The sequence below is a fragment of the Prionailurus bengalensis genome, chromosome D2 (assembly GCF_016509475.1).
Source record: "Prionailurus bengalensis isolate Pbe53 chromosome D2, Fcat_Pben_1.1_paternal_pri, whole genome shotgun sequence".
Lineage (NCBI taxonomy): Eukaryota > Metazoa > Chordata > Mammalia > Carnivora > Felidae > Prionailurus > Prionailurus bengalensis.
Genome location: NC_057351.1, coordinates 7,097,404 through 7,118,930, shown reverse-complemented (window position 1 = coordinate 7,118,930; position 21,527 = coordinate 7,097,404). Strand labels below are relative to the sequence as shown.

The 21,527-nt window shown below is 48.8% G+C and overlaps 1 protein-coding gene across 3 annotated transcripts in view; it reads right to left on the bottom strand.

Annotated features, from left to right (window-relative positions):
- The window catches only part of PAPSS2 (3'-phosphoadenosine 5'-phosphosulfate synthase 2), a 74,428-nt gene that overhangs the window by 8,537 nt on the left and 44,364 nt on the right, over positions 1–21,527 (bottom strand). For 2 of the 3 annotated variants that reach the window (XM_043597991.1, XM_043597992.1), the window contains exons 3-9: positions 20,608–20,843; positions 19,754–19,892; positions 18,822–18,940; positions 18,572–18,685; positions 16,572–16,683; positions 11,487–11,501; positions 6,965–7,170 (exon numbers count right to left, since the gene is read on the bottom strand). In XM_043597991.1, the coding sequence (XP_043453926.1) occupies positions 6,965–7,170; positions 11,487–11,501; positions 16,572–16,683; positions 18,572–18,685; positions 18,822–18,940; positions 19,754–19,892; positions 20,608–20,843 (941 nt within the window). The remainder of the gene's footprint in view (positions 1–6,964; positions 7,171–11,486; positions 11,502–16,571; positions 16,684–18,571; positions 18,686–18,821; positions 18,941–19,753; positions 19,893–20,607; positions 20,844–21,527) is intronic. The other variant, XM_043597994.1, reaches the window with a different exon arrangement.

Sequence of the window (21,527 nt, the reverse complement as noted above, 5' to 3'; positions counted from 1 at the left end):
AAAAAAATCAGGCAAGTTGTTTTCTACCAATTAATTAATCATTGCTAAGCACACTTTCTAAGTGTCCTTCTTTCCAAAGGAGCATCTTTCTTAGTTATCTCTAATTTGAAAACAAAAGACAATGTCCAAAGAGCAGCAGTATGTAGCCAAATTCACACCCAAGGCTAAGCACAGACTAATTAGCTAAAATCTTGTTTTTCTCAAATAATCTTTGAGAAGGGTGCCAAGGCCACTGGATGGTAAGAGAGCAGTCTCTGGCAAATGGTGTTGAGAAAACTGGATATCCACAGATAAAAGAATAGAGTTAGAGCCTTATTTTATACCCTGCAAAAACAATTCAAAATGGATTAAAGGCCTAAATGTAAGATCTGAAACTCTAAAACTCCTAGAACAGAGGAGAAGCTTCATGACCTTGGACATGGCAACGGTTTCTTGGATAGAACACCAAAAAGCACAGGCAACAAAACAAAAATAGACATGGGACTACTTGAAGCTTTAAAACTTGTGTGCCTCGAAGAACACAATCAACCGAGTGAAAAGGCAACCTAAGAATGGGAGAGAATATTTGCAAGTCATCTAATGGGGGCTAATGTTCCAAATATATTTTTTAAAAGTCCTACAACTCAACAACAAAAGATTAAATAACCTGCTTTTTTAAATGGGTGAAAGACTTGAATGGACATTTCTCCAGAGATGATCTACAGATGGCCAACGGGATAGGAAAAGGCGCTCAGCATCACTCCTCATCAGAAAAACGCAAGCCTGACCCCTGTTAGGATGACTACTGTCAAGAGCAGAAAATGTCAAGTGTTGGCAAGGATGTGGAGAAATCAGAATGTTTGTGCCCTGTGGGTGCGATTGTAAAATGGTGCAGCTGCTGTGGAAAACACTGTGGAATTTCTTCAAAAAATTAGAACATATAACTACCATACGATCCACCGATCCGACTTCTGGGCATATAGCCAAAAGAATGGAAAGCAAGATCTTGAAGAGATTTGCACGCCCGTGTTCATAAAAACACTATTCACAAAAGCCAAGAGGTAGAACCTGTCCAAGGACCCAACAACAGATGAATGGGTAAACTCTGACTGTTGCACATACAGACAACAGTATTATTTAGCCTTAAAAACGAAGAACAGCCTGTCCCAGGCTACAGTGTGGCTGAAGATATTACGCTAAATGAAATAAAAGCACTCACAGAAAAGATTAATACTGTATCATCCCTCCCAGGAGAGGCATCTAAAACGAGTCAAATTCATAGAAACAGCAAATAGGAGGGCTTCTACCTGGGAGGGGGAGGGGAGTCGTTGTTTGATGGGTATAGATTTTCAGATTTGCCAAACAAACGTTCTGGCCCTTCCTTTCACAACAAAGTAAATAGACTTAACACTCCTGAATGGTACGCTCAAAAATGCTACAGATGGTAAATGTTAGGTTATATGCTTTGGGCGTAGATAAATGGATAGATTATGGCCTGTTTTTTTACTCACTGAGGATTTCACTGCGCTTACTAGTAATACCCTCACTTGGCAGTCTCAGTTGAAAAGGTGACTTTGGGAAAGGGTGAGTGAGGGACAGGAAATGGAGACCTTTAGGAAACACCCTGTGCACCGTGTCTCACACTATCAATGACCCCACTCTTCCCCTCTGTGGTTGTGCCCCTTTCTGTCAGGGCAAAGAAGCCTTGGGGGGCAGGCACACTTGGTCTACATCTCCAAGGTCTAGGTCATGAGCTGTGCACCTGGGACTCCAGAATTCCCTGCGCAAGGAGCCTCGAGCTGGCTCCCAGGAGTCCGAGCGCTTCACCCCTCTGCCCCCGCCTGTCTTTCCAGGGTGGACCCTGCCAGGGCAGCACTGGTTCTGGAGACTGGCCAAGTGAAGGGAGTTTTCCAGGGGTGTGGGTGCAGCTTGGACACCCAGCCCAGGGCGCCCTCATGGTGTGGGACAAGGCCAAGCATAGAAGAGGAAGAAGGGTTCCTTGCAGGCCAGGAGTCAACTCTTCACACGGCACCATGTTCTGGTGCAGAACCAAGAAGCATACCTTGGAATCTGACCTTCCGGTTATTCTCAAGGCATAGCTGTCAGAGAAGAAGGATGGGACACATTGTTTCTGACGGTTCGTGAGTTAGATATGTGACCTTCAGATGCAGTATGTTGGCCTTGCCCCGGGCCCCACAAATGTTAGGGGTGAGCCTGGCGTGAGGAGCGGCCATAGGAACAAAAAGGAAGAACAAGCCACTGTGGGATGGAGGGAGGAAAGGCCAGCGCTCCCCTCATGGGAGGGAAGACACCCTCGGGCCTGACAGGACACATGGGTGTCACCCATGTCACCCACTTGGTGACATCCAACTGGGTCATAAGGTGCACCTTAGACTCACACAGTGCTATGTGTCAGTTATATCTCAATAAGGCTGGGGAGAGAAGAAAAACACGACCTTTGTTTTGTCATAAACCTAAATACGCCCCATAGAATGCTGTGATGTGATCAGTTACAACCTACAACCTTGTTAAAGCAAGGGTCTCAGTTGCTGAGATGGACGTTACAGAAAGTCCAACTTCTCCATCAGTTAATGATCTCATAACCCTTCCACTGATCAAATTCCATAACTGCTCTCGTGCTGTCCAAGGACAATATGGCCACCTGTGATGACAGCCGAGGAGAGGGCGCAGGAGTAGCGAGATAAAGCTGATGGAAGATAAAGCGCTGAGCTGGAAGACGCCAAGGCACCAAGGGTGTGCATACCCCTGGTTCACATCCCCTGTTTTGGTGGACGTTGGAGCTTATAATGATTTGCATTCCATCGGGGCTCAGCATCTGGGGAACTGGGATACAGCCGTGGCTCTCAAAAGAGGGCGATTTTGCCCCTCCTGGTGACATCTGACAATATCTGAAGACAATTTTGATTGTCATGATGGGGGCAGGGAAGGGTGCGCTATTGGCATCTAATGCGCTGAGGCCAGAAATGCTACTACATACCCAGCACGGCACGAGACAGTCCCCACAGCAAGGAATTATCCAGTCCCAACGTCAACAGTGCTGGCATTGAGAAACTCTGGGTACAGAGGGTGATTTTCAAGGGTTTGGGCCCGTGGCCCCCTTTGTAAACTCGGTGCCAAGAAAATTCACTTAATAAGATATTGTCAAATACCCTTACCTATTCATTTACTTTCTCTTCATTGCCCCAGTCAGGCTACAGATAAAATTTTGAAAGACGTGAACACCCCAAATCCCTAGGAGTGCAGTAACTCATTCTGGACGCTAGGGGTCCACCCTATATCATTCTGCTGGTGAAGGCAGCATGGAACCAACCTGGTTTACAAACCAGGCCTGTGTCATTCTGAAAAGCCGTGTTGACACTACGCTTTGGGCGTTTTTGAGACGGGGAGGGCGCAAAGGGCATCTCTCTCCCCAGGATGGCCCAACGCGCCCCAGAACTGAGACTCCGCTACCAGGCTGGGAGGTTCAGTGGCTCTGCCCAATCGCCCAGCCCCCACCTGCTTCAAGCCTCCTGCCAAAGGCGGGCAAAGGAACGCAGCTGGAGTTTGCAGACCTGCGCACACGGAGAGCAGGGAGGAACGGGCTCGGGGGGAATCGAACAGGGTAGCGAAAGGGGAGCTGGGCCAGGCAACAGAAATGCAGAGAAGGAGAACAGGGTCCAGAGATCTGCGGCAAGAGGCAGAGACAACCCAGGCGGTGCACGTGGAGAGCATCTATCCATTTCTGTGCTCTTCCGTCCGCATCAGGGAGGCCTGGGGCCGCAAGGAAGTCGGAGGGGATGGAGGGAACGGGGCCTTCATGCCTCATTTGCAGACGGGAGAAGAGGCAGAGCTCAAGTGCACACAGCCGTCTCCCAGATGGCAGGACAGGGCACCCAGGACCCCCAGGACCCCTCCAAACCCGCTGTTCCTGCCACTGCACCTGCTGTCCCGCATAGGCACTGCCTTCGGAGGGACCGACGCTCAGGCTCCGCGCAGTCAGCCCCTTCCAGCGGCCCAGCCCCGGCACTGCTGGGGGCTGACCAAGAGGTGGCAGGAGACTAAGAAGTGGCAAAACAGTGGGGCCGGTGGGGCAGGACAAGGGCAGGGTGAACGGCCCCGCACGCGGTAGAACAGCAGAGAAGTGAGCAAGTTCAAGCGATACATGGAAGGAGCATCGCCAGGACCCGACGGCGGAACGAAGCGGGGAGGAGAAAGAAGCAAGGCGGACATCCAGGATTTGGATGTGGACCGCCGTTGGGGAGCAGGGCTGGGGAGGCGTTGGGCGTGTGGGTGTCGAGTGCTTGCGGGAAACCGCTCCGAAGAATTCTCTTAACGCCATGGTTCCCGACCTTCCCAGACTCACCCTGGCTCCCAGAAGTGACCCGGCCAAGTACACCAGGGTCTGTGAGGGTGGGAGCTTGTGAGGCTCCCCAGGGGATGCCGTGGACCTAACGGACCACACGCTGTATGTTGCAGACCTCGGGATGCAGACCCTCTCTCACTGCTACGCCTCATCGGGAAGCCGCGCCCCAAGCGGTTGGTTTCTACGTCCGTAAATGGGATTAATGATTCCCCGGGGCTTCACGTGAATAATCACTGCGCAAAATAATCAGGGCATGGAAGCATGCTGGGAGCAGGCTGGGAGGCAGCAACACGGCTCCTCTGGGGTTTAGTTCGCAACTTTCACCTGCTCTCGTGACCTCACCTGATGGCGTGTCCCACGGTTCAGTGAGCAACTCGATGAGGGGGGACTAGGGTGGAGGGTCAGGGCGGTGTCCGTGGGGAACTGAGGAAGCAGACCGTTTCTGTGGTGGCCGACCATTCACACAAATATCACTCCCAGGGCCAAGTGCAAATACAAGGCCCACGGTTACTTTTGGAAGGGGTGACTTTTGCAAGTTTGGGGTTAAAAAGAAAAATAACACCTTTTAGCGTTACTGTAAATTTTGAGGTGCTAAAAACAAAGGTGCAACGAGAACAGCCCCTTCCCCCCTAAATCCCACGTGTTGTGTGTCTGGTGAACACCGAGTGTAGAATCCACTGTGAGTGGCTTCCTCTGTCTCGTTCTCCATGGCCCATTTCTCGCCATTAGCTCACTGGGAATGTTTACAGAGTCCCCCCTGAGGCTCTAACAGAAGGGCCACCGACTGTATTACCAAGACCACAGGTCAGGCCTGCTTCTAAGAAATTCTGAGCTCCGGGGTACTTGGGTGGCTCAGTTGATGAAGCATCTGGCTTCGGCTCAGGTCATAATCTCACAGTTCATGAGTTGAGGCCTGCACATCGATTCTCCCCCCCTCTCCCCGTGCCCCTCCCCTGTGCTCACTTGCTCTCTGTCTCTCTCAAAATAAATAAATAAACTTAAAAAAAAGAAAAGAAAGAAATTCTGAACTCCAAGTGCCAACACATGTTGTGAGACAAAATGAAAAGAAATAATTGCTTAAGGGCTTCCTTAGGTTTTGGGGGTGGGGGGGGGTTGTTTGTTTTCTTTTAGCGCTTATCATGTAGCTGTGGATGATAGGCCCAGAGATTTCTGAATCTGGAAATTTCTGAAGTAGGTGGATAAAAGGTCACTATTCTTCATCCTTTAGGTCACTGACCGAAGATAACATCCCAACCCTGTGCAATTACGATCAGGAAATAAATGCACCACAGGCATGATCAAGGCCCAGGACACAATTCCTGAAATCACGCTCAGTCAGCGCCCAGCCATTTCAAGGACTGTCTGCCAGCCTCTTGGACCCTGTTCAGATGACTTTGAATTGGATGTGCGTTAAAATTAAAGATGCTTAATTTGCAGGACGGATCGTGTCCAATAAATGAAAAGCCGCCCATTAACCTCTTGTGTTCAGAGGCCGTCACGTCACCGGGGGCCTTGAAAGAGCCCTTCCCCTACCTTGCAACCTTTCACAACTAAAGGAAACAAAACAAAACAAACATTTGCCCGACCAGTACCGATAGGTTTGTTCAAACAGCCATTTTCTAGGGTCATGGGGTTGAGAGAGATTCTGGAGTTATTTTGAGTCTGGCCCCTCTTTTTATCAATGAAGAAACTGAGGCCCAGACCTTGTCTGATCACAAGGCTTCTTAGTGTCTCCTGGGCTTCAAACTGTTCTCTGTCCCCATGAATTTTCTGGAAGTCTATTACTCCAGCCCCCTGGGGAAGCTGGTAAGTCGAATTACTAGTTTAAGGCTTTTTAAAATTTCAACCCTAATGCTCTGATCTTGGGTGAGGGTTGGCTTTTGCATTCAGTTTCACATACTTGTCTTTATGGGAAATGAACCACACCCAGTGATTCCATGGTATTTTCCATTCCTGCCCCTCCCCGACCCCCACCAAGTAGAGGTTGTGAAGGAATCTGAGGAAGATTAGCCTATTTCGCCTGTAGGCAGGATGGACTCAAGATGATCATAATCAGATGACCACATTTTTCAATCTTAAAATAGCCACCGACAAAAAGGCGCCATTTCCCTCTGGAAACTCTGCCGCTATATGCGCTGAGCTCTGTTTACTGAAAGAATGTCACTGACCCCCCTTCAGCTGGCCACAGAGCATGAACTTGGAGTCTCTTGCCAGGGTTTGCTTGGACCCATTCTGCATGAAGGAACGCGCTTCCCCGGTGAATGTTCAAGATGGAGAGCACCACAAGCCCTAGTTTGGGGCACCGCTGCGGCTCTGACTTTTGCCCTGTGTTCGAGGTGCCAGGCTAAATGATACCCGGCCCGGTCGTTTCCCATTTAGCTGAGGGAGTCACCATCATGCGGGGATTCAGGGGATCGTCCAGAGCAGCCCTCAAACAGGAAGACGTTTTCCGCCCCTTTCTAACAAGATCTCCCAAGGCAAAGCCTGCAAGTCCCACCTCAGGAATGCCTTCCTCCGTCTTCCCCGGTGTCGCTAAGTCCTTCGTGAAGGAATAAAAAGGAACGCTTTTCGTCCAAAATCGAACGAGAACAAGAGAGCCCTTCCAATGGTCTTGCAACTTACTTTGATGTGGGGGTGCTTTGCACACGCCGTCCCCCACACACGGGAACAACGCTCCTCCTTTCTGTGTTCGTAGAATTCGGGGTCTCGTAAGATGGCCACTCTCCGTCCATCGTAGGTCAGGACAAACTCGCTGCGTCCCTCCAGCCGCGTCTTGTCATCCGCAGAGACAGGCAGCACGATGGGGATGCTCATGCTGATCACTCCGTCTGTAGAAAGAGCCACAGGACGCGTGAATACGGGATCCGAGGTGTACCATCCTTGAAGGGGGCTTCGAATATGCACAACGTGGGTTCAAACACTGCCTGAAGTGCACGGGGCACGAAGACCTAAGTCCCCCGTGGCTGTGTTGGCCGCAGCAGTTTCTCCAGGGGGTCTGACAAGAAGGCCTTGAGAGGCTTCTCAAAGCAAGAGACAGACGCATCCGTGAAAAGTGGGCTGCGTTTCAAATCACGGAGGTGGCTTCAGGAAGTGACCTAATTTGGGGACTGAGGAGGGGACGTCTCTCTTCTGAGTTCCCTTTTGCAAGAGTGGTGCTGACCTCAACATACCAGAGAGTTTTAAGGTCTTTAGAAATCCAATTACACAAAATAAAGGTTGGCCAAGCAAACCCAAACGCAAACCTCTGGTCTCTCTTGGAAATGAGTCCTGTAACAACATTGGCCAATCTCTTGTTCTCTGTTTAGGCTCTCATTGTGCTACCAACACACTGTTTTGAAAAGAGAGAGAAAAAAAAGAGTCAGACCATTAACACTAGCGGGTAGGAAGGACCAAGCCATCCACCTGCTCTGTTTACTATGGTCCAGGCTCAGCATCACCTTTAAATGCTATCGAAAAGATTGACCTGAGGACCAACATCCTCACCAGCCCAACTGCTACAAAGAACTACCAGTCGAAAAACAGAAAGAAGGGAAAACCATGCAAAGCTGGTTTCCTAAAACTCATGCATTTCCCATGGACAGCGAGCACCTCTCCCCCTGAGGCTAAGTATCCTACTTTACAAAGAATTTAAGTCAACTGGCATTCTGGTCTCTCCGTATACAACACAACAAACCGGAAGGTGTGGGAGGTGGTGTTCAGAGAATTTACGGCAGGAAAATGACTTAAAAACTGACGTAGAAACTCTATGTGTCCATTCGACTAGCCTGCAGTTCCCAGGTAGTCAGTCGAACATTATTCTAGATGTCTCTCTGAAGGTATTTTTAAGATAGGATGAACATGTAAGTCAGGGGACTTTGGGTAGAGCAGATTACCCTCCGTAAGGTGGTGGGCCTCAGAGAATCACTTGAAGGACCCAACAGAAATAGACGGACTTTCTAGGAAGAATAGGGAATTCTGCCCATAGACTGTGGGGCTGAATTACGTCTCCCCCGGGGTCTCTCGCCTGCCAGTCTACCCTGCAGATCTCGGACTTGCCAGGCTCTGCAACTTCAAGAGCCAGTTCCTTAAAATCAATCTCTCCCTCTCTCTCTGTGACCCCCACCCCCCACCCGTCTCCTGTTTCTCTGGAGAACCCTGACTAATAAAGAAACCAAAAGGAGAGTCACAGGGGTTCCTTCTGTGTGGGGCCAGTAACCCCTCAGGGCACCATTATGTTACCACTCAGGTCAATAGTGGCAGTGAAGTCACTTTTTTTTTTATTTAAAAAAAAATTTTTGGGGGGGCGCCTGGGTGGCGCAGTCGGTTAAGCGTCCGACTTCAGCCAGGTCACGATCTCGCGGCCCGTGAGTTCGAGCCCCGCATCAGGCTCTGGGCTGATGGCTCAGAGCCTGGAGCCTGTTTCCGATTCTGTGTCTCCCTCTCTCTCTGCCCCTCCCCTGTTCATGCTCTGTCTCTCTCTGTCCCAAAAATAAATAAACGTTGAAAAAAAAAATTTCTTTTTAAAAAAAATTTTTTTTAACATTTATTCATTTTTTGAGAGACAGACAGAGTGTGAGCAGGGTTGGGGCAGAGAGAGAGGGAGACACAGAATCCGAAGCGGGCTCCAGGCTCCCAGCTGTCGGCACAGAGCCAGATGTGGGGCTTGAACTCACAAATCGTGAGATCATGACCTGAGCCACCCAGGAGCCCCTGATGAAGTCACTTTTAAAGTTGCCTTACATTTAACACATATTTTAAAGTGAATATGAAATCATTTAGGGTTTTTTAGCAGTACATTTTTAAATATTTCTAGACAAAATGGTTAAAAGATGTAGTCGTTTTTTAGTTTGGGGCTTCAAAGATTATAATCCGGCTTCCCGGAAACATCTCATTTCTTAATGAGGCCAGATAATATAAAAGAAACGACCCAGGGGAACCTGGGTGGCTCAGCCGGTTAAGCATCTGACTTCGGCTCAGGTCATGATCTCACAGTTTGTGGGTTCGAGCCCCACGTCGGGCTCTGTGCTGACAGCTTGGAGCCTGGAACCTGCCTTAGATTCTGTGTCTCCCCCTCTCTCTGTCCCTACCCCGCTTGTGCTCTCTGTCTCTCTCTCCCTCTGTCTCTCAAAAACTAATAAACATTAAAAAAAAAAAAAAGAAACAACCAGCTGTCTCCCCACTTCTATGGTGACGCCAAACATCCACCAACTACGTCTGCTGTACTTACAGGCAAGAAAATGGGGGCACGCCGTTGAGGGTACAACAGTGAAGAATTTTAGGAAGCTTTAGGAGGGCTTCCCAAGTTCAAGACTCAGAAGGGAACAAGAGCACGTGAATAAGGAAAACATTCAACTCCATAGGAAACAAATGCAGTTATTTATGGGCCTGAGGCAATACCCCCTCGATTCATGAAGTCTTTTAAACCTAACCTTCAAAACCCTGTGACCCGCCCTGGGAGCCCTGGTAAACCACAAATTGGACGCCTGCACAGGAAGTCAGGGGTTTTGTCGTTCAAATAACTCCTTTGTTTCAAAGTTCAGGCGTTCTCCCACTGACTGCCTGTGCCCCTCATCTTCCCTGTGCTGTTTCCCCACTTGAGAGATGGGCTAACAAATACTACGTACATCGCTGGGTTGCCGAGAGTGGCCCTGTCGTGTAGCACTTCGCCAGTGGAGGGTGATGATGCAAGATGATTAATCCTACCGCTCAGTCGAGCTGAGAAAAGGGGAGAGAGGCTAACAGGAACCCCCTTCAAGGCTGTCGATGATCTAACTAGATAGCATGTGTTCTGTGGATCACTGACCACACTGCTTACGGCGACTTGACCAAAATGAAGGAAAACCAAATGCAAAGCAAAAGGCGGGCGGGAAGCCCGAGAGAGCCTAGGTCTGCCCACCACACCCTTGCAGTGCTGGCTTCGGGCAGTTATTCTGGGTTGAAATCCAAGGGCTCCAGCACTTTCCTGTGGCAATCACCTCCTTCGGTCCACTAGGTTCCTGCCCAGGGTAGTCTCTCAGCCACGTTCACCTTGGCCTTGACCTGGGGAAACAGCCCTTCCTGGCAGGTGGTCAAGATAAGAGAGCTAATCTTCGGGGAGTTAGGGAAAGAGGCCTGCTGAGAACTGAGGCCGCCCAAACTCATCCGCCTGCAGCAACAATCAGTATAAGCAGATTTACTGTGCTTTCTCTACGGGCGTTACCAACTGTTCTACGGCAGGAAGTTGTCCCACAAGGGCACTCTGCTGAAGCACCCTCCATGGTTTCACACGTTGACTCGGGCTGTCAGCCTTTTCCATCGTGTGCCGCTCGTCTGCCGAGACTGATCTTACAGTGATCTGATTTTAGTGTCTGTGCTGCCGAAGCGAGCACTGATCTTACGGGGATCCATCTCGCTTTGGAAACGACTGCTGGGTTCGGAGTCCATGGCTAGTCCAACACGTAACTCCGTGCTTCGTGAAACAAGGGCTGTTTCTACGCTTTTTATTGCTTAGCTGGGCTTTTTAAATAACAATGAGGAAAACAACGGTGATGAAAACAATGCCCAAGATAAATGGTATCTTCAGAATTTTACCTTTTCATTCTGGTAGAGTGCAGAACTTTACAGCCGTAACAAAGCTGTGTATTCATTCCCAGTTCTACAACTATCAATCATCATAGCTTGAAATTAAATTCATGCATAATCACACATCACAAACAAATGAAGTACAATTATCCACAATCCAACCAGGTGCGTCCATTTAAATTGCATCTAAAATTGATTTATCTTTCATCGATTAAAAATGTTTTACAAATCAGTAGAGAAAGCATTCTGGATTTGCAAAACTAACTGAGGAACAGCACTCAGAAGTAATTAGCAGGAAGGATTATAAATTCTTTAAGTCCCAGGGACAAAATGTGCGACAATAATTTAGCAACAAGTTTACTTTTGTCAGCCAAATACGACATTGTAGACAACAGCTGCATCTGATCCAGAAATTTCCTGTTATTTGGACTCCAATCAACAGAAGAATGCAGCATTACTCTCTTATAACTGGCTGGATCATGAACTGTTAGCAATTCCAACTGGTTCATTTGGATTTTTTTTTTAATTATGTTCTTAACCATTTATAATTAATATAAACATCTAATTATAATAATTGAACTACTTGGAAAGTTAAAGTACATACCAGGAAGGACCATGCCTAGAGAAATACAAACACAATTAAGAAACATGTTTTCAGCTCTCCACCAAGATAATCTTAAAGCAACAATGTCAAAGAACACATTCCTAATACACAACGTCACACATACAACAGATAAACTCACACATACAACAGATAAACGTACTGAGCCTTTTGCTTCTGCTCTAAAGAGTATATGACCGCAAAAAGCTGGCGACAGCAGAATTTGTACTGAAATGTCGTTCAGTGCATAATCCACTTAGATGATTATCTGTTTTAAAATAATTACAGCATATGTCAGAGGCACCTCCTACTTCAGCAAAAAGTTGTCTCTTACAAATATGTGATGTTGTATAACTACTACCAAATGGCTCCAAACCAGGTATTGGTAGGCGTAGTAGCAAACTGTTCTAGAATGTCCTGGAATCCCAGATATTTAAAGCACACACAAGTATGCCTAGTAGAACAAGTACAAAAACTAGAACCAAGAGAACTTGGATTTGAAGCCGGGCTTCGCGTTATTTAATCTTTCCAATACTTATTTCCTCATAGGAGCAAAATACCTTCACAGTGGTGTTACCCGGATTGAATGTGATATCCTGTGTTAAACACCAGGGTCGGAACACATTAGGTGCTAAATAAATGCTGGGGGGATATATGGAAAGCCCTCAAGCCCTGTCTTGGCAAGTCAGGGCTACATAAGACGTCATCAAACGGTCAAGACTCACAAGGCCGCCATGTTGTGACCCTCCTCAAATGCCACCAGTCAAGAACTTGACAAGCTTGAGGTGCCATTTTAAAAAATTCAGATGAGACATTTATGGCCTGAGGATCTGTAACAACCTCAAAACTCTGTATCTAGTGAAAAACAAAGTGGTGTCATCAATGGACATGAAAGTATATCCTTGAGTCATATAAGGAGTAACTCATGTTATGCAATCATCACAAACACTTAAAAAAATTTTTTTTTTTTTGCTTTTGGACTGAGTAGGCTGAGGTTTCTGTTTGTTTTGTTTTGCTTTCTAATTTAAGGAGAAATGTGAACCTTCGAGAAAATTAAAATGAACAAAATAGGGGCACCCGGATGGCTGAGTCAGTTGAACGTTCGACTTCAGCTCAGGTCACGATCTCATGGTTCATGAGTTCAAGCCCCATGTCGGGCTCTGTGCTATCAGCACAGAGCCTGGAGCCTAATTCAGAGTCTGTGTTTCCCTCTCTCTGCCCCTCCCCTGCTCACACTCTGTCTCTCTCTCAAAAATAAAATAAACATTAAAAAAATTTTTTTAAAATACTTTTGGGAGGGGCGCCTGGGTGGCGCAGTCGGTTAAGCATCCGACTTCAGCCAGTCACGATCTCACGGTCCGTGAGTTCGAGCCCCGCGTCGCGCTCTGGGCTGATGGCTCGGAGCCTGGAGCCTGTTTCCGATTCTGTGTCTCCCTCTCTCTCTGCCCCTCCCCCGTTCATGCTCTGTCTCTCTCTGTTCCAAAATAAATTAAAAAAAAAAAAAATACTTTTGGGAGACATGGTCCGAATAAAAAGAAAATACTGCCTGCAGATTGTAAGTGATCAAGAAATGTACAGTTGTTTGATGGCCGAAGTTGGACTACGTGTCTGTGGCCACAGAAATTTCAAATGGTCAGTGGTGGTCACTCAGACTTTCGTGGATTAAAACGATGTCCCTATGAATGATATCGTGTTTGACCTTCTGATACACACATCCATCACTGTTTGGAATTTAACTGTGTCTACACAGTCCAAAAGCCGTCAGAGGCCAACCCCTCCCATGAGACCATCACGGATGTGGCACAGAACAGGGTTGCAAGCCGTTTCCTCCCGATCCCCTCCGGGCTGCCGTCCAACGGGGAGGGAGGCCAAGCCCACCCATTCTGTTGCATAGACTGCCTCAGATTTCACTGAAATTAACACATTATTTGGCTTAAAGAAGAACAGGCTTGGCAACCACTGATATGGGGTGGGGGGGGTGGGGGGAAGAACCCACTGTTCTAGGGTTCGGAAACTGGGCTGTATATCTGTCCTCGCAAGCTCACGTCTGTCTTCACTACCACTCTACCTCCAGCAGCTAGAACAAACCTAAACTTGGCACAGGAGGACACTCCGTAAATATTTACTGGCTAACCGATGAACTCCTTATCTGTGCTGCTTCCAAACTGATGTAACTATGGCCGCAGAGTCTCTTCAAGATTTCGGGGTCTTTTCATTGTATGCAGTGGGGGTCTGTTCATATATGGAACATTTACTCGTGGACCGGTCGTTCCTTAAACTTTCAGCATCCCAACGTGGTAGGTACGGTTATTAGCATCCACACTTGAGGGAGCTGGGGCCAAAGAGGTAACTAATTTGCCCCAGGTTCCTAGCAAATCACTAGCCTATGAACGCAGTGTGGATCCAAAGCTCGCACTCCTCCCACTGTGATGTCCCGCCTCTATTTCCCTGGCGTCTGTTTTTATTAATCAGTTTACATAGGAGTCGAGGAGGCTTCTCGGGTGGGGGGCACTTTTGAATCGTAACTACAATTGGGGTTGCAGACCTGTGTCCAGTGGGACTGTGGTTGACTCTGGGGTAGAGCCAGCAGAAAATCCCCACGGGGGGGCGGGGGGCAGAAGGAGTCTTGCAAAGAGTCCCAGAAACAGGCCCTACAGGTGGGAAGGGGTAAGGGTCAAGAAGCAGCATGGCATGTGATCCGGACTCCTGCTGACTGGCGACCAGAGGACCATAAAGGCATGTGTACTCATCCCAAGAGGTTTCACCCAACTTTTTAACACCCTGGGAGTCAAGCAGTGCACTGGAGAGTCCTGGACTGAGGTCAGCCCGGAGGAAGGGAACATTTTCCTTCCCACTTGAGAGAGTCTGTGCCCTGTGGGCACAGAGGCTTTAGTGGCTGGAGTGAGCTGGTGGGACCCGTACCTCTGTGGGTGCGACAACCACACGGATCCACGTGGCTGTGGCCTGACTCGGGAGCATACGAAACACACCCTGGAGAACTCCCGCAGATGCTTGCTTGTGGGTTTGGGGGAAGAACTGGGGCTTCTGTGGCAGCAGGTAGGAATCGGGAGCTCGTGGGACCCCAGTATCGATGGCAAAGTGACCTCACTCATGTCTCCACACTGGTGGGCTTTGGGGGGAGACACGTGACGGCATGAGTAGGGAGGGCCACGATAAGGGCTTCATCTACCTCATGGTGGTTAGGACCAAATAAGGAGAAAATCAGGGTGTTTCACCAATTGAAGAACACCATAAACTGACATTGAAATGGTGTGTGAAGGAGGGAGCGAGATTTGCCTAAATTCTCCAGATGGATTATTACAGCATTAGCTGTTCATCTTGTTGGACCACGGACTCCTTTAAGAATCTACCAAAAGCTAGGAACTCTCAACCCAGGAAAATGCCCCTTCTGCCCCCCTTAAACCACAAATGATTGGCGCCTATCCTAGGATGGTTTCTGTGCCCCCCACGACGAAGTCCTAGACCCCAGGGTGAAGGACCCTGCATTTCCACCAACGCTGACTTCTGCACCTGCGCCCACTGCCCTTGTATTTTTCTTTCCGGAACAAGTACCTGTCAAAAGGTGACAGCACTGTGTCTGGAATTAAGCCCTCACTTAGACTGCGGTTTGCCAGTCTCCGAGCCACAACTGTGGTCGGGGTGCTTGTGGTCAAACTCTTCTTGTCCGCTGGGCCCCATGACGTTTACTTGACAACGCCTGTGTTCGGCATGTGTCGCAATTAAGACATCGAGGTAAACGTCAGACGTCCTGGCCTTCTAACTTCTATCGGAAAGGATGCCAGGAGAACAGCCTGGTATGAAATCGCTCTGGGCCAGAAGTCGGGAGGTTCTGGTCTCTGGTCCTGGACGAGGGGCATGAACTCGAGCAAAGCACTTTGCCCGAGATCCGCTTCCTCGTCTGCCAAGGGGGTGAGCATCGTTGCCCGTCTTCTAAGACTTTGATGAAGATCAAGTTAAATAAGGCCCGAGAGTATGCCCTGGAGATGGGGAAAGCCTACAGACGCACGTTACTATTGTTGTTGTAAAGGCAGGCTACAAGGAGAGCAATCGTATTTGGGAATGTTATCGTATCTGAGGAATGAAGGTCTCGGGCGATGGGACTTTCTCAGGCCCAACAGGGGAATAAGAGGGAAGGGTCTACTTTGACCAGAGCCTTGTCAGAGTTCTGATTCTGCCTTTCTGCCCCATTCCCTAGGCAGAGCCACACGCTCAGAACGTCAGCATCGTTTGTCAAGAAAGAACATCTGATTTGATGTTTCTTCCCAAAAGGTCTGGGAGCCCTGCTTAGTGTTACAAATCCCGGGGGCTTTCCCAGCCCCTCCCACTTAGCAGCCATTCCTGGTAGGTGGCGGGGGGGGGGGGGGGGGGGCGGAGAGTCTTGAAACAGACAAGTTCCATTTGACAAGTACAGGCAGTTCTGGGAAGGAAATGATCATGGAAGGGGCCGGAAGTTTTCTGAATAACACGTGCTTCCGACCTGGACCAGTCAGTTCTCTAAAGTCATTCAGCCTGTGCCCAGAAGGCAGACTTAATGCTCCCTGTGAGGGTTAGGAGGAAGCCACTGCGTTGATCTCGTGGAAGGGCATGAGCAGTGACACTTTCATCCACTGAGGAATGCAGCTGCTGCGATAACATGTGACCCAGCAGTCTGGGGGCTGAGGGGCACCCTGCACAACAGGACCCTGTGCTAGCTTCTCCCTGGCTGCCCCAGGGGGGTCCCAGCGGCGGGCAACGGTGCTCCCGACTCGATTCTAAACACCAGCACAAGTGCGGTGAAACACTTCACCTTCTCTCGGCTTTGCGTGCAAGTAAAACCTTCCTTTTTCAGTCCCTTAGATTCAAATAATCACTAATCCCTCAAGGATCATGAAAAAAGTCCTAAAAATGGAATTTACGCATGATAGAATTAGACCCACCATACATGATTTAAATATTTCTCCCCGGTTAAGATGTGCGACCCAAGAATTAACACTAAGAATGAACTTTCCTTGATCCTGTGAAGACTTCCGAGAAAGATTTTTTTTCTATAATAACGAAGAGTGAGAAACAAACAGGGAGAGCCCGTACCATCCAGCAGGGTGTCAAAGTGAACAGCCTGTAGGTATTCCTTCTCTCGCATGAACCCTTTGAGGGGAGTGGCCCAGCCTTCGCTCAGAACTTGGACCCACTGCAGATCCAGCTGCAAAACACAAGAAACAGGTGAACATTTCCAGAAGCTCGTTTCTCAGCCATCTGGCCCCGGGGCAAGCCCTTTCTTACTCAGCTGTCAGGAGAAAAAGGCAGAAGTTTTTCTGTTTTCAGTCTTCCCGCTTTTATGCTGACCCATGATCCAGGGGTCAGATTAAGTTTGAGTCTAAAACTTTCCTACCGGAGTGTAGGGAAAAGATTTGAAATGGAGGCGACCTCTTTGACCGCCTCAGGCTGCAGATTTCCCGAGGGTGTGCAACTGTGGGAACATTCACTGATCATTCCCTTTTCCTTTTTTCCTACAGAAAATTCTGGTATGGCCACACGCTTTCACCACATGTCCTAGTTAGTCGACTGAAATTGCCGAATCATTGACTCTAAAAGTCCAAAATTCTTAGCATGATACCGAGAGCCCTGCAAGCCCTGGCCCCTCGGGCTCATGGAGAAATCTTACTCATCCTTTAAAACCCTAATCATGCGTCATTGCTCTGATGCCCTTTCCTGCCGACCCTAGGGCCAAAAAAATTAATTATTAGGTTATTTGAAGCTCTGCTGTACCCTGCGGCCCATGTTGTTACTGAAACTATCATTCCACACCGCAATTATAATTACGTACAGCAATGCATAACAACATTTTTCTGGAGCGCTGGAGGACTCAGAATTTATTTTGTGGGGTCAGGGGGTTCTGCTTATAAATTTTTCACGACTTCATAGAGAACAAGTGAGCTGAAACAGGTTCCCAACTTATGTGCCTCTTTCAAAACTGTCCGGGGTTTTCAAGGATAACAAAAAGGTACCAGTGAAGATGTGATCACCTGCTATGGACCGACTGGTACTGACCCATAGGAAGGCAGATGGGTGTAGTGCAGTTTGCCGAGGTTGTATTTCCCTGTGCCGGGCAGTAAATTCATTGTGACCGAAGCAGTCTACACCCTCCACTGAGGCTGGACTCTGCCTCGTTAGGAAAAAGTAGGATTTGCAGAGTAGAAAAAGCTTCCCGTCACTTTAGATCACGGGGTGACTGGTTTTCTCCAAATTCCTTCTCGACTGCCCCAAAAAACACTGGCATTCTGAAAAAACTATTTTCTCAGCAGTTGCCAACCAATCAATACTGCCCGATGCCTGCACTTTTGCAGAACTGAAGATACAACAACAATCATGTCACGCTGCCCTGTGCATAACAGAAGCTACGTTCCCTGTCTGTGGCATTGACCAGGGCCCTGGGGCAGCTCTTCATGGGAATTTTTTTTTTTTTAATCTCTTGAAGAAGAGGTTTAAAAAAAAAATGAAATGTTTTTCTTTATGGACATTGTACCTCCCTCACCCATACCTTCCTTATTATTTAAAAAAATTTTTAATGTTTATTTTTGAGAGAGAGAGAGAAGAGAGAGAAACAGAGCATGAGTGGGGGAGGGGGAGAAAGCGAGGGAGACACAGAAGCCGAAGCAGGCTCCAGGCTCCCAGCTGTCAGCACTGAGCCCGATGTGGGGCTTGAACCCACAAACCATGAGATCATGACCTGAGTCAAAGTTGGACGCTTAACCAACTGAGCCACCTGGGTGCCCCTATTTTTTTTAAATATTTACTTTCTGAGAGAGAGATAGACAGAGACAGAGCATCAACCAGGGAAGGGCAGAGCGAGAGAGGGAGACACAGAATCCGAAGCGGGCTCCAGGCTCCCAGCTGTCAGCACAGAGACGGACGCGGCACTCGAACTCACGAACCACGAGATCATGACCTGGGCCGAAGTCGGGTGCTTAACCGACTGAGCCACCCGGCGCCCCCATTCCGTCCTCATTATTAAGAGTGATTGTAAATGGACTCTAACGACCGCCATTACGCCTGGTTCTGCTGCGGTCAGTCTGCACTGTCTGTCTTACCTTGGTAATTGCTAACGAAGGGAGAGCTTCAGCCTCAGCTCGGACTTGGTCGAGTTTGTTCTCTGGCACAAAGAGTTCGTGGATGCCTTTCATTATAGTGTGGGGTACGATGTTCTGCAATGAAGCGGAATTGGTAACAATTTGAAATGAAAACGGTAAGAAGGATGCCTTGGTAAATAAGTGATCTTCTGTGATTTGGTTCAACTTCAGAAAAAAAGAGAAAAGAAGAAAAGACGGCCGGGCCACCCACCTGCTCCTGCAGGAGCTCCACCACCTGCTGGACACAGTCACTCACTGGAGACAAGTTGGTTTTGAGCACAAGCTCGGGAGTTTCGGGTTTCTCGTAATCAGAATCGATACCTGTGAACCCTGCCGGGCACAAGGGTGAAGATCACATCAGCACCAACAGTGTTTTTAAACAAGACAGAACACGGGTCGGAATCATGTGTTAAGCTGAGGATTTAGATTATAACAGAAAAGGTCATCAGCCACCCTTGACCTCTAGCCAGAGATAAAATATGTATACACACACACACACACACACACACACACACACAGAGCTGTATTTTCCACATAGAAAGCCCCAAATTATCAACAAAATTTGGGGAGGTCCAAGCCCTCTGGAGCTGAGTAGAATCTAAAAGGAAGACGAGCAGAAGAGAAAAGTCTAAAACCATCCCCTCTAGACACACACTCATGTGCACAAACCCATTTCAGTTCCGTGAACTTTACTACTCACGACCGAGGTGATAGTTCTTGGAAAATACAAGCCCACCTTTTAATTAGCCCGGGGACATCGTGAATATATTGTGCTTTGGGGGCGCCTGGGTGGCTGAGTCGGTTAAGTGTCCGACTTCGGCTCAGGTCACGATCTCATGGGTCATGGGTTCAAGCCCCGCATCGGGCTCTGTGCCGACAGCTCGGGGCCTGGAGCCCGCTTCGGATTCTGTGTCTCCCTCGCTTTCTGCCCCTCCCCCGCTCACGCTCTGTCTCTCCCTCTCTCTCAAAAATAACATTAAAAAAACAATTTTTTAACATACTGTGGTTTGACAAAAAGTTGGGTGCGCTACATGCGATTTTGGAAAACGGGTTTTGAAACCTCAGACGGGTTTGTGGGGACAGACTGCCAAGGCTCAGCGGCAGAAGTAACTTACGCACGGGCCACAGCGCTGGCTCCCCTACCTTTGATCTCCCCGGCTCGGGCCCGCTTGTAGAGACCTTTGACATCTCTACTTTCGCAGATGTTTAGAGGCGCGTCAACAAATATTTCAAAGAACGGCAGTCCTGCCGATTCATGGATCTTGCGGGCGTTCTCACGGTCCTGGGGAAAACACATTGGAGAGGGTAAGCAGAGCTTTGGCCACGGAAAGCTCCCTCCCAAAACGGTGTGGGCTCTGGGACTTGATAGTTGTTGGGGTTTTTTTTAGTTTTGTTTTTTTTTTTTAAGTTTGTTTACTTATTTTGAGAGAGACAGAGGTAGCACGAGGGGAGGAGGGGCAGAGAGAGAGAGGGAGACAGAGGATCCCAAGCAGGCTCCGAGCTGTCAACACAGAGCCCGATGCGGGGCCCCGACCCACAGACCGCAGGATCGTGACCTGAACTGAAGTCGGGTGCTTAACGGACTGAGCCACCCAGGCCCCCACTGAACTGCCCATTTTCTTCAGCAAACCATAAGCATTCGGACTTTTTGGAGAAATGAGATTAGAGAGGCTTTGACTTTTTTTGTTTAACTTTTTCTTCCTTTCAACTGCGGCCAGATGTCCCTCACGGTGCTGAGTGCGGAAGGGTTTTAGGTCAGCCGGTGGCCCGGCATCTGGAAATGAAGGAACTCTCTTTACATAACCAACAGGAAACAGGAAATGGGGGAGCAAAAGAAAGAGTGGGGGAAATTGAAAAGACAACATTCGCTGGCGCCCTCCCCTCCACCTGACTCCTCTCTCTGGAGGTTCAGAAGCACTGGCATGGGGGGGGGGGGGAGTGGGGGAGCTGGGGGGATGGGACGGGGTGGGGGGGGGGGAAGGGCCACATCATCTTACCTTTGTGAACGGAGAAATGAAGCTGGTAATACAGACCAGACCAGCGTCAGCGAACAGCTTGGCCACCTCGGCGATTCGGCGGATGTTCTCCTCTCTGTCCCCGGGAGAGAATCCGAGGTTTTTGTTCAGGCCGTGACGGACATTGTCCCCATCGAGGGAGTAGCACGGGATGCCGTGGGACACAAGGTACTCTTCCAGAGCAAAACTTATTGTCGTTTTTCCAGCACCGGAGAGACCTGTTCATTTCAACCAGTCGATCTCAAATCAATACCACAAAAATCGAGGAAAAAAGCACAATTGACTAGGAGTCAAGTATTTGCACTTGTTGAAATAGCCGGCTGTTCCGTGTTAGAATTACAGCATTTCACAGCAAGTGGGGTTCCTAAGTTGGGGGGCCCGGGGTGGGGGGGATTACACATGGTTCTTGGTGTTTCCTATTTTGCCTGAAGGGTATTTGCAAGATCAGAACACTGTGCGTGCAAATCCAGATCCTGGCTTCTCTTGAGAAAAAAAAAAAAAAAAGAATCAGAATATCTCGCGGCCCCTCCTGACAGGAATCACCTGGGGTGGAGGGGACAGCCAGTCACGGAGAGCGGGAGGCCCACCTCTCCCGCGGAGGCTGATAACCATTTTGGACAACAGACCCCTCTGGCTTCAAGATGTTTTCCAAAACGACTCTCGACACAGGAAGACAGTCCTGAGCCAGGAGACCGATGCACGGTCAGGTGCCTGGAGTCTTCCCGCGAGAACTGAGTTGCCATGTGCCTCTTCCCCCGGTTTCGAGGCACAATGACGCAGACGCCACACTTTATAGTTTCTCTGTGAGGGAAGTCGTGAGGAGAAAGACAAAGTTGACTGCCCCAAATTACTTAAGAGCTCACAACCTCAACTGCCCTGGAAATGTAGCACTCCAAAAATCG